This window comes from Scyliorhinus torazame, chromosome 28, assembly GCF_047496885.1.
Source record: "Scyliorhinus torazame isolate Kashiwa2021f chromosome 28, sScyTor2.1, whole genome shotgun sequence".
In the NCBI taxonomy this organism is placed as follows: Eukaryota; Metazoa; Chordata; class Chondrichthyes; order Carcharhiniformes; family Scyliorhinidae; genus Scyliorhinus; species Scyliorhinus torazame.
The window spans coordinates 26,274,770-26,287,547 of NC_092734.1; the positions used below are offsets into that span (position 1 = coordinate 26,274,770).

Here is a 12,778-nt window from a genome sequence, read left to right on the forward strand (position 1 = left end):
AGGGACTTTTCACAGTAACTTCATTTGAAGCCTACTTGTGACAGTAAGCGATTTTCATTTCATCACATGGTACATTCCTCCTCTCCTGCCTCTCCCCCATCTACCTGGAAGAGGGGAGAGCAACTATTTTATAATTCAGACTATGCTCCAAATGAACTGAGAAATTAAAATGTGGACGATTATTTTTGGTGCAATTGCATTCTGAAAACGTATGGAATTAAACCATACCACGTTCAAAGTGTAGTGCAGTGCATTACAGAGTGAGAATGTGGAGCTCCAGAATTAGATCAATTGGGAGTTACACAGATTAGCTTCCAGTAAGATTACTAGGGAGTCCTGCATGCATTTCAGTTGGCACAAGTCTAAGTAGTTTTAGGTTGTGTTCCAACTTAAACTGCTCTGATTGGGGGTGATTTGGTAACCTGATATTGATATGTCTTGGAGAAGGTGCTGAAATTTCTCACGTCGAGTATTGGTGCAAGAGGTCTGGAATGGTGCCAACACTTGGCAATGGATAGCATGGCGACCGGCGTGGCATTCCTCATTTAATGAGGGCAAATCAAATTTGAAAAATAATGCCACCTTTTACCAAAGCCGGGACCATCCTCAAATCATCAAAGCCACAAATTGGAGCTTGCCGCGGTTAGAGAATCACGACACTTGAACCTTGAGAAAAAAAAAGGTAAAATAATGGAAAGAAATCACAGAATATAAATTTCCTCCAAAGCTTGAGAGATGTGTGCTTTAGTTATCCGATTGGCAATGGCCACCCATTTTTGCACCTGTTTACTCACTTCCTTAATCATTCAGAAATAAGTCATATTTTATATACATTTGCGTCTTTATTTGAGTTTCCAATTTCTGATGCCATGTCTAGTTTAACATCTGAATTGTTATAAACCATCTCGCAAAGCAGTAACAGGTATTTGCCACTCCAGCTGTCATTTCTGAGGTATTCTACAGACATGGATATATTCTGTAACAGGCCGAGAGGTTCCTTCCATTCAGAACTGCATTACCTTCCGCTAATTGTTTTCTATGGCAATATCCTCCAGATCCCCCATGACAATTAACTCCAAATTATGGTCTTCTTGTTGCAACTGACTGCTCACCGCACTGCACTGAGTGTCATTTTGAGGATCGAAAAGTGTCTCAATATATGGTTCATTTCCTTGTTCCCCTGCGCATGTCAAGTCAGTGTTTGTCCATTCGTTTAAAGGGGCCTCTTTTTCTTGGACATCCAGGAGAATTGCAGGTGCCGACATGTGAGAATGAGGCCTGAGGGCTGACACTGAAGTTAAAGGGAAGGATAGGAAGCCGGGATATAACACGTAGGAATTATTAAAAAAATCGAGCGATGCATTTTGACCCGTTGAGGGTATGGACACCTGAAAGTACTTTTCGGTTTCCGGGTCGTACAGTGTCTTTGTCTGCACTTGGATGGGGATATCTACAAAAAAGTACTGGCCAGATTCAGGATCTTGGAGCAGTTTTCGCTGGCTTAATGGAAATGAGTGTACAGATGTGAGCGGCCGAGTACTATTTAATGCCACGATGTTGGGCACAGCTGGGATAACACAGGAATCCATTGGCAGCGTAGCTACCGGAGAACACGCAATGGGTGTTTGTGACATGGGGACACATAGGGGGGGTTCTGGCGTGTTCGAGAGAATGGGATCGGGTTCTATCTCGTCACCGCCTTGCTTTTTCTGCTTGCCGTCAGTCCTTTTCCTCCTGGTGGCTAATTTTTTGGCTCTGCGCAACGCTTTTTCAGACTTTGGAGGGACGACGGGAGGTTTTGCTGCCGTCTTTGAATCTACGCTGCATGCTGAATCTGGCCTGGGATTCATCGCCAGTGACCTGCCCGCCCCCAACTCCTCAGAGTCAAGGTTGTCACATCCTGGGGTTGCCTCTGACACAGACATGTCTGGCGTGTCTTTCCTAAGATCCACATCCACCCCACCAGGGGCTGGCTTGGGGATGGTGGACTTCACACTTTTCGTTACTGGGGAGGTTTTCAGCATGTTATCTTTGATTTTAAACAATGTGGGCCTCGGTGAGTTTGTGATATTTCCTTGTCCACGTATCTCTTGCTTTGAAAACATGCTGTAGAATTTTTCTTCGCCCAGCATCTCCAAGGGGCTGTCACCTTTCGCTCTATGTCCTGTTAAGTCTCTTGGCGTTCGGGGGTTTTGATTTTCATCCTTCCCCTCCGAGTCCGCGGCATGGTCACTCAATGCATAATACTGCACCTCGTACTTTTCAATGTCTTTCAACACCTCCGCTGTGGGGCAGCCACTTAAAGAGCTTCTTGTGCCACCAGTGCCCCTCTCGGTTGAGTGGTCAGCCAGCACACGTTCTGTGTCCTGACAGCGGTCACCTCCTAAGGCAAAATAGGAGTGGTTGGACAGCTTCGGGTCCTGTGTCGCGAGATGGGAAGATGCCCCATTGCTTGGCACATTCGCTTCCAACATTGGCCGATGAGTCTCTTCTGGTCTCTGTGATGCCAGCCTATCGTCTTGTAGTCTGAAATGATTCTCATTCGGGTAGCCAGCTTTGTGCACTTGGCTGAACAAGGGACATTCGGGTTTCCTGCTCCGATGCGATCTATTCAGCCTCTCTTCTGTTCTTCCCAGCACCGCCTTTGCGTCCTCTGGGCTATTTCGTGCCAACGCTGACCGTTTCTGTACCGTTGCCCCCCTCTCGCTGCTGACTTTGTTCAGCTGACAGGCGACCTTCCTGTCCAGACGTCTCTCCACGTCAACCTCCATGGCGACCATCGCGGATCGGGGCCTCGTGTTTCTCGTTCTCCAAGAGGGATACGACCCGGCTTCTTTCACTGTTTGTGGCGACCTGACGTTGAGATAGTCGTCGTTCTTCCAGGTGTCTGGCTCAGCTCTGTGGATGGTTCCAGCTTTACTGAGACACCCGGCAGCGGGTGTGGCACTCCCTGCATTGGGCACCTTGTCGGGGTTTTCCTGATCGCAGGAGTCACCCGTGTAGTTTTCCCTGGTACCCAGTCTTAAAGGTGCGGAAGACGTTCTTTCATTGGTTTGATGTAAGTTTTGGAAAATGTACTCCTTGTTCTTGCTCTGCTCAGACAGGCTCTGTGGAGTAACAGACGAGGTGTAGGTGGACTTCACTCGTTTCCTGACATCTTTGAGGTTATAGAGCAGGCTCGAAGCCTTGGACTTGTAACTCTCACGCGATTGGTAATCGCCTCCTCCTCTAGCTTCATCCCCCTGAGTCACTGGAAGCTGAATGAGGGGAGGCGTCACTACCATTGGCTGGGCCTCTGCCCCATTGGCACTGTGGCCAATGTTTGGCGTCAGGAGCTTTGAGATACTGAAAGACGGGCTCTCCCCTCGCGGACATTGGTCAGCCAATGTTGAAACCTCTGCAAGGTGACACTCTGCGTGGACAACCTCCCCACTCACTACCTCCGGGTCGATTTGCTTTTTAAATTGAGGATTTCTCGAGCTTCTCCACAGCTGGAAACCCCTTCCCTCGTCCTCGTTTTCTACTGTGCCACCACCACTATCCTTTTCAGCTTTAATGTCCTGCAAACTATTGCCCTGCCCCGCACTTTCTTTGACACCAGACTGGTTTGCTTCAGGCACGAATGGGCGAGAATCTGAATCGTTGCCAGTGGAAGAACAGTTCACCGGTCTCTGAGCTGGGTCAGTTTTGGCTTCCTTTGGGGGCACCGCTGCCTGCGCAAGGGGTTGTGCCCGTCGACAACTGGCACCATCGTCGCACAGGTTGCGCACTTGCACACCGGGTTGAAGGCCGAGGCTTAGCTTTTCGACGTGGCCACCTTCCTCAAAAAGAAACCTGTTGTGATCGTGCCAGGATTTGAACGCACTGCGCTCGCTATGGAGGAAGTTGCCCTTCGAATCCGGTGTCCTCAGCCGGCCGGCCTTCTCTGACCTTTGAACAAGGTGTTTCAGAACGGTCGAGTCGGTGGGATGGCCTTGCTTTCTGTGCTGCGTACTTTTCAGGTAGCTCAAAACACTGCTGCTTTTGGCTGGCGGAAGCTGCTTCTTGCAGTTGAGCCAATAATGTTCCTGGCAAGCGGCAGAAAAGCTCGATGTCTCCTTGTGCATGTTGACGAGAGCTGACGAGTCCCACTGTGTAATGTGAACCTCGCTTTCCTCTGCCAGCCCAGAGTGCCCGCTGCCCACCTGTTTTGCACTCAGTACCAGTTCTCCCGTGGCACCCCCATCACTTTGATCAAATGCTTCAATCAACGAGGAAATCTTTGACTTTTGTTTCCCTAGTTTCTGACTTAACCCAAGGGTTTCCCTTGGGAAGCCATTTCCCGTGCTACCTTTGGAGTCCACTTCTTCGACAGAACACTGGACTATTAATTCCTGGAATGTTTCAGGGGGTTCTTTTCGTTGCTTTTGGATTACATTCGAGGAGCTTTTCATCTCGCCTGTAGAATGCTTGCTCCTGTCTGAACCTGGGTGCTCACCTGCGTGATTCCCACTGGCAGCTGACGGAGAGCTGATCATACCCAAATCATTACACATACCCTCTTGTGCCACACACAAGCTCTTGAAAGCTCGCTCCGTCAACCGGCTCACTTCTCTATCCGCCTCATCCAAAATGCTCCCAGCGCTCGACGTATCACTAAAACCATCCACGTGCTTGGAACATCCTTGCATGATCCTTGGGTTCTTGGCAAACTCCAAAGCGTTCATAATCCCTGTCCTCTGGCCAAAATCTGCTTCACCGACACACACATCCAGTTCTGCTCCCAGTTTGTGCTTCTACAACGTTTGGCTTCGTACTGAAGATTTCTGGAGCTTCTTCATTCTTCATCCATTCAGATACCAAGTCGTGGAACAAGGGTTTCTCTCCTGTGTGAAGAAAGATATAAATGTTATTGCATTAATCTCGTCGACGTTGTAACAGTGAATTAAGTCTGAATGTTTGCCACCCTGACTTAATGTCTGCCCTCTAATTAAGCCTCACTGCCAGCGCCAGATCGTGCAAGCTTTCACATTTTGGGGTCAAGGAAAATTGAGACTGGGGTTGAAACAAAATACTGCAGCTGTTGGAAGTCTGAGACACAACTGAAGGTCGTGGAGACAAGCAGCAGGCCAGGTAGCATTTATCAACAGGACACAAGTCACCAGATGGCATGGTGGCACAGTGGTTAACACTGTTGCCTCATAGCGCCAGGGACTGGGGTTCGATTCCGGCCTTGGGTGACTGTGTGGAGTCTGCACTTTCTCCCGTGTCTGCCTGGGTTTCCTCCGGGTGCTCCGGTTTCCTCCCACAGCCTAAAATGTGTAGGTTAGGTGAGGTGATGGAGATAGGGTGGGGGCATGGACCCAGGTAGGGTGCTCTTTCGGAGGGTTGGTACAGATTTGATGGGCCGAATGGCCTCCTTCTGCACTGTAGTCATTCTATGATTCAAAACCTCCTTCCCCTCACCTTGAACTTGTGTCACCTCGTGACTGACCTTTCAATTTAGTCATGCTAAATTGGTGTATGGGGATGTGCCTGTTGGGTGGAGTTTAGAGGGTGGGGGGTGGGGTTACTTTCAGAGGGTCTTGATGGGCCGAGTGGCCTCCTTCTGCACTGTAGGGATTCTATGGTTCTATAGTCCATATTTCAGTGTCAAAATATATGATGTGCAGCCAAATATATGAACAGCACTTATAACTGAATAGACAAAGGGGTTGGGTTGACGAAGGACGAAATAAATAGAATGACCTGTACAGATTGCACTGGAAATGTTTTGCTCTTATCTATTCCCAACAAATGATTCAACATTAGCTGGGAAACAAACTTGTTTACTTTCTTTCATGAAAGCATAGGCTAAGGAATAATAAAAGGCATTTGGCTTTTTCAGGCCATTTGAAATCAGTAGGAGACAGTATGAGACAGATAAAAACCTAAACGCATCTACTTCTATTCACCAGGAACACATCCAGCAAATGATCCATATTTCAACACATTCGGTATTGGATTGAAGAACCCTACCTTACAGAGAAATGGAACTTTACCTCATGGGCCGAAATCTACTGACACTGTCCACTGCGGGAATGGTCATGGGCGGGATGGTTAATATGATTGACTGGCGGAAGGTCCGTTGACCTCAGGGAGGGGATTTCCAGTAGGGGACAACTGGACATCCCGCCACATATTTACCAGTTTCCATTCCCTTCGTATCCTTAAGCTAATCATCAATTTTCCTTTCTCCCCCTCTCCCCTAAACATCCAAATAGATTCAGGGCTGCCATCTTCCCTGGGCATTGGTGTGCTGAAGGGTCAAACTGACCAATGACACAGTCCAAACTCTCAATTATAGTCATTCTGTTGACTCACTCTACTCCTCCTTGAACTGGACACATGTTGGGTGGGCATTGGTCAAATCTCTTGTTCGAGTATTTGGAGAAATATTACCAGACGGAGACCGAGAAATGTGCGAAGAATAATGAACATCTTGGGTTCAAAATCCTGACTGAGGTCTTGTCCGTTTCCCTCCCATCGGCAGCTTTGTCCATTCAGCATAAATTATTACAATTGTAAATTTAGCTGTAAAACAGAACCTTAAATTGAATTAGAATCACATGGAGTTTGGGAAATCTGAAGTAGGAGGCAACCTTGAAAGTTCGGAAGTTGACGTTTTTGTCCATTTTCTATTATCAGATGGTGACATTTACAATGCCATCATTGTCTTAAAGTCCAGCCATTCATTCACAGGATATGGGTGTCACTGGCTAGGCCAGTATTAATTGGCCATTTATTGTGGCAAGGTAGCACAGTGGTTAGCACTGCTGCCTCACAGCCCCAGGGACGCGGGTTCAATTCCAACCTTGGGTGACTGTGTGGAGTTTGCACATTCTCCCCGTGTCTGCATGGGTTTCCTCCGGCTCCCTCTCACAGTCCAAAAGTGTGCAGGTTAGGTGGGCTTACGGGGATAGGGCGGGGCAGGGGCCTAGGTAAGGGGGCACTTCCAGAGGACCCGGGTTCGATCCCGGTCCCGGGTTACTGTCCGTGTGGAGTTTGCACATTCTCCCCGTGTCTGCGTGCATCTCACCCCCACAACCCAAAGATGTGCAAGGTAGGTGGATTGGCCATGCTAAATTGCCCCTTAATTGGAAAGAAAGAGAATTGGGTACTCTAAATGTATTTTAAAAAAATGTGGTGGTGAGTCACCACCTTGAGCGGCTGCAGTCCGTGTGGTGTAGGTACACCCACTGTGCGGTTAGCGAGGGAGTTCCAGAATCTTGACCCAATGACAGTGAAGGGAGGGCTGATTGATATATTTCCAAATCAGGATGCGAATGCCTTAGAGGGGAATGAATTTGCAGGTAATGGTGTTCCCACACATCTGCTGCTCTTGCCCTTCCAGATAGTAGATGCCATGGGTTTGGAAGGTACAGTTGAAGGAGCCTTGGTGAGTTGTTGCAGTGCATCTTGTGGACGTTAGTTAAAAATCGAATAACGTGCAACAAAAATGTTTTAATATTTTCTGCCACACTTATGAATGGATATATTTATGATTGTAATTCCAACATCACTAACCGTTCCTTTAGTAACAGAAAGCCTGTTTTAATTTTTACTTTATTTTTATATTAATAAGGATGTTAACCTGTCTTTGCTCATTTGATTCGTAAAGAGGCACGTACAAGGGGAGTATAGAGCCCTACCTGTAGTTGTCTCGGATTCAAATTCAGATTTACAAATATTGAGACACAAAATAAGTACTGACCTCTTACAACTTAACTGAAACTAAACATTCAAATTTCATTGACTCGAAATGGATTAGTCCACAGGTCAGGCGAAGTTATAATGGATTTGATTTTAGCTGAAAATCAAGATCAGAATATTTGATTTTAATCTTATAAATCCTGAGAGTTAGTTCTGTGATTCCCATAGAGAGTTACATCTCCGGGAAGCTCAGTCGAAGGGCAACAATGGTGCAGACCTATCTGTGGTCCCATTGAGCGCGGCTTCCTCACCACGATTACTGAGTTGCCCACAAGTTTTTTGTCTCCAGACGATTTTATCTAATGCTACCATGCCGTCCTACACGTGCTGGCTACCCTCCAGTGTCTAATGCGAGGGTCTGGCGAGAAGCTTGACAATAAATGGTGAATGGTGGGGCCGATTGGGAAGGGTGGGGGAGGTGGGTGGTCCCAGCCAGACGTCTGCAGCTGTGTGTGTTCCATCAGGGCTGATAAGATGTATGAACCTTAGAAAGCTCTTTAAGTCACCCAGACTCGAAACGTTAGCTCCCTTCTCTCTCCACAGATGCTGTCAAACCTGCTGCGATTGTCCAGTATTTTCTGAATCTCTTTGTGATGCTGGTTGACTGAGGGAGGAATATTGGCTGCGCCACTAGAATAACTCCATTGGGAACCTGTCCAGCCCCGGGTCCTTCGCAGCCTGCATCGCCCACATACTGTCCATCACCTCCCTCAACCCAATTGGGGCCGCCAGCCCCTGAACCAGCTCCCCCATTACCATGGGAAACTCCAACCCGTCCAGAAAATGCTGCACCTGTCCCTCCTGGCCGGGGGCTCGAGACTCATATAGCCTTCTGTAGAATGCCTCAAACACATCATTCACCCCCTCTGGCTCCATCCCCACTTTACCCTTATCATCCCTCATTCTGCCAATCTCCCTCGCCACCTCTTGCTTCCTCAACCGATGGGCCAACATACTGCTCGCCTTCTCCCTGTACTCGTATACTGCCCCTCTGGCTCTCTGTAACTGCCCCACCACTTTCCTCCGCCACTAAAATAATGTCCCTACTCTTTGAACCATACCATGGGATCCACCGTGTCCACTTGAATAGGTGGATGGAGCCGGATTATGAATTATTCGTTGTACATCACCAACCCACAGATTTTATACGTCCCAATTTTCTTAGGCAGGAAGGATAGGACTAATCCCAAAGGTCATGAAAACCGGAGCCAAAAAGGGACCGTATCTGACGGGTTCATGCCCTCGTTCTTCAGCACCTTGGCCAATAGTAGCATTCTTGTTGGTCTCTCAACTAATATCCATGGACTTAGCACTTAATAAACTACATCAGATTGAACTGGGCATTTCCCAACGGTCTCCGATTGGCAAAAGTGAGAGTAGTGGAAAAACGTGTTCCAAAAGTTGTTGGGGTTCTTCAGAATTGAGATGTGTTGGTGGGCCAGAACGGATGGAGATTGACTTTACTGTAAATAAAGCAAACTGCAATAGGGTTTCAATGCATTTGCTGAAGAAGACCTTGAAAACAAGAAGGGTCACTTAAAAATAACCTTTTTCTTTACAAGATAAATTGTAGAATGCTCTGGAATTTCCCACTTGCCATGTGACTGAACTGATGTAAATTACTCATAAACATAGCAATATAAAATATGGAACACCAAATTTGAATGGTCATTACTGCACCACATGGTTGATACAATTTGTTGTATAAGTATATTGATTTGATCGGCACCTCAGTTTGAATAAAAGGTAATCTTATTTATTAGTTTTAGAATAAAACATATTTGTTTTCAAGTTACTAATGGGCTGGTTATATTAAATGTACAATTCACACAAGTACCCTATCAAATATTTTTTTTTATTTAAAATGCACCTGAATCTTACAAATTAATCTTGGGGTTTATGTCACAGAATGTCTGTTCCCATATTTTTCCTCAATAAAGTGAGATTTAACAACTGCTCGAATTTGTTGAGAAGATTGAACTCAAAAATCTTTAGCAGGGATTGTCTGCTGACAACTGGCCTGCCAGTAGAAGGCAGAGTGGTCCATGAAGTATTGTATCTCCTAACTGACTGCTACTTACTGAAGTGTCGAAGTACAGGACCAGCTGAAAAAAAAAGGTTTTGAGGATATACTGCCTGACATTGAATCTGCCTGCCTCTGGATACTGGCTTGGTAACAGGGACACATTGCACATAATTAAAGCAGCCTGTAACAGGTGGCTAAGGCTTGCCATGCAGTCTTCTAAGGCTGTTGTCGGTTTCGGACACCTGAATCCGACGCAGATAGGTCAGTGATTTAAGTCATTCTGTAATTGTGGGCCTTGAAAATGCCACCCCCCCCCCCCCCCCCCCCCAACTTTAGTTTACAGCCCATTCTCCAGTGGCCCGATTGAGAACTGCTCGATCAGCACAGGGAAGGCATGTTGCTGCTTGAACCAAGAGCTCAGATAAAGTTGTGGCTTCATTAACTGTAATTTACCTTACCTGCATTCTTCCCTTAGTGCCTCGGTGCACAGTGACTTAATTTGGTGCCAAAAGCAGGTGCAAATGAGGCGATTTTTGGGAGAAAGTGGATTGCTGCGTCAATGAGTGAGAGAATCATTCACTTCTCATTGCATGATGCAGCCTCTGGAAATGTCAAAAGGGCGAGCACTGATTACACCTCGTCTTGCCTCCCTCCGAGATGAAAAGCCAGCTTGCCCAGTAGGTATCCATGACTGTTGCCTTCATCATTTTATGGACAACCAACAGGAGATTGCCAAAATTGTTCAAACTCAGCTGAGCTAAGCCACGTGGTTGCCAGAGACCGGCTCTGAGCCCGGAACAACTGGATTTTGCAATGCACAACAAGAACTGAGGCCATAAATGTTTCAGATTTATCAATTCACCTTCCAATTGTAAATGAAAATGTGTGCCTTCTTAATAATACCCGAAAATGCAATGGGCGCTTTTAAACAGACGAGGATTTCGTTTTTAAAATTCTAGTTGAACAATAAACGACATGCATTTAGACTTGACAGAGGAAAAGTGTTTTGTCCTTAAACATACCTGCTGTGTCAGCTGATGTAGCAGGACATGTGTGCATTCCGACCAGGTTCCTGTACACTTAAAGCCTCCTGTCTCACCTTCATTTGGTCTCATCGCTGCCCATCTATAGCAAGAAGTTAAATTTAGTGCAATGAACTGGATCCTTTGCTTGTAAAACTTCGATTAAGCATAGCTGTGACCTTCAGCAATTTTGACATTGCTTCAACTCTCTCGGTAGATGGAAAGAGATCAAACACATTATTAACATCAGAAATGCTGAGTGCAAACTAACATACAGGGCAAAAATGGATCACGTAGAACCTTAAACTACTGCTCTTTCATACTCATCAAGTGTTATGAACATATCAGTTTATGATTGAAACACTCGATGTTGGCAACTGTCCATCAGTCCATCCCAGACTTGAGTCATCCACACGCCTAGGGGTAGAGAATTCCAAGGATCCGTAACTGTTGGTCCTAAATGAGTGGCCTCCTTATTGGTATCAAATGGAAAGAAAAGACGGACAATGCAGAACAGAATTTCCGGGAGCGGGAGAGAGAGAGAGAGAGGGAGCCGGAGTGCAGTGAGTGCAGCTTGGGATTCAGGTAGGTGTTTAAACTTGCCCCCAGGTTCCAGCAGCCTTCATTTCCGGGAGCGGGAGAGAGAGTGGGAGCTGGAGCGCAGCTTCGGAAACAGGTAGGTGCTCAAGTGTTTGATTTTTACCTCTATTTAAGTTGGGCGGTTGCTAAACCCGAGACACTACACTTGTAGTGTCTCCCACCCTTCCACCTCCTCTAACCTAAGGGGGTGAGTGAATATCAGGTAAACTCTCTCTTTTTCTTTTATCCGCAAGTTATAGCTTCAGATTTTCGGCGGGAGCAGTGGCCAGGGGTCTGTCGGGAAGGTAGGTAGCTGGGAGAAATTTAACTCTTCATGGGTTGATAAGTATTGTGATTGGTAAGTAAAATCCTTATTCCTTTCACTTATTCATTATTTGATATTATATTTGTAATCAGTTAAGGTAAAGTGTAAAAATGGCAGGAGATCCCAGACCCATGCTATGCTCCTCATGCTCAATGTGGGAGTTCAGGGACGCGGCCGATGCCCCTGACTCCTTCATGTGCGGGAAGTGTGTCCAGCTGCAGCTCCTGTTAGACCACATGATGGCTCTGGAGCTGCGGATGGACTCACTTTGGAGCATCCGCGATGCTGAGGAGGTCGTGGATAGCACGTTCAGTGAGTTGGTCACACCGCAGATTAGGGTTGGTGAGGGAGACAGGGAATGGGTGACCAAAAGGCAGAGAAAAAGAGTAGGAAGGCAGTGCAGGTGTCCCCTGCGGTCATCTCCCTCGAAAACAGGTATACCGTTTTGGATACTGTTGGGGGAGATGACTCACCAGGGGATGGCAGTAGTAGCCAGGCTCATGGCACCGTGGCTGGCTCTGCTGCACAGAAGGGCAGGAAAAAGACTGGCAGGGCTATAGTCATAGGGGATTCAATCGTAAGGGGAGTAGACAGGCGTTTCTGTGGTCGAAAACGAGACTCCCGAATGGTATGTTGCCTCCCGGGTGCACGGGTCAGGGATGTCTCAGATCGGCTGCAGGACATACTGAAGGGGGAGGGTGAACAGCCAGTTGTCGTGGTGCATATAGGCACCAACGATATAGGTAAAAAACGGGATGAGGTCCTACAATTAGAATTTAGGGAGTTAGGAGATAAGTTAAAAAGTAGGACCTCAAAAGGTAGTAATCTCAGGATTGCTACCAGTGCCACGAGACAGTCAGAGTAGAAATTAGAGAATAGTCAGAATGAATATGTGGCTTGAGAGATGGTGCAGGAGGGAGGGGTTCAGATTGTTGGGACATTGGAACCGGTTCTGGGGGCGGTGGGACCATTACAAATCGGATAGTCTACACCTGGGCAGGACTGGAACCAATGTCCTAGGAGGTGCTTTTGCTAACACTGTTGGGGAGGTTTTAAACTAATGTGGCAGGGGGATGGGAACCAGATTAGGAAGTT

General features: G+C 46.9%; 1 protein-coding gene across 2 annotated transcripts in view; it reads right to left on the reverse strand.

The window, feature by feature from the left end:
• Positions 1–822: 822 nt before the first annotated feature.
• c28h10orf71 (chromosome 28 C10orf71 homolog) overlaps positions 823–12,778 on the reverse strand; it is a 117,603-nt gene continuing 105,647 nt past the window's right edge. For both annotated transcript variants that reach the window (XM_072491722.1, XM_072491721.1), the window contains exons 3-4: positions 10,780–10,882; positions 823–4,865 (exon numbers count right to left, since the gene is read on the reverse strand). In XM_072491722.1, the coding sequence (XP_072347823.1) occupies positions 1,026–4,706 (3,681 nt within the window). In that variant the 5' untranslated portion in view covers positions 4,707–4,865; positions 10,780–10,882 and the 3' untranslated portion in view covers positions 823–1,025. The remainder of the gene's footprint in view (positions 4,866–10,779; positions 10,883–12,778) is intronic.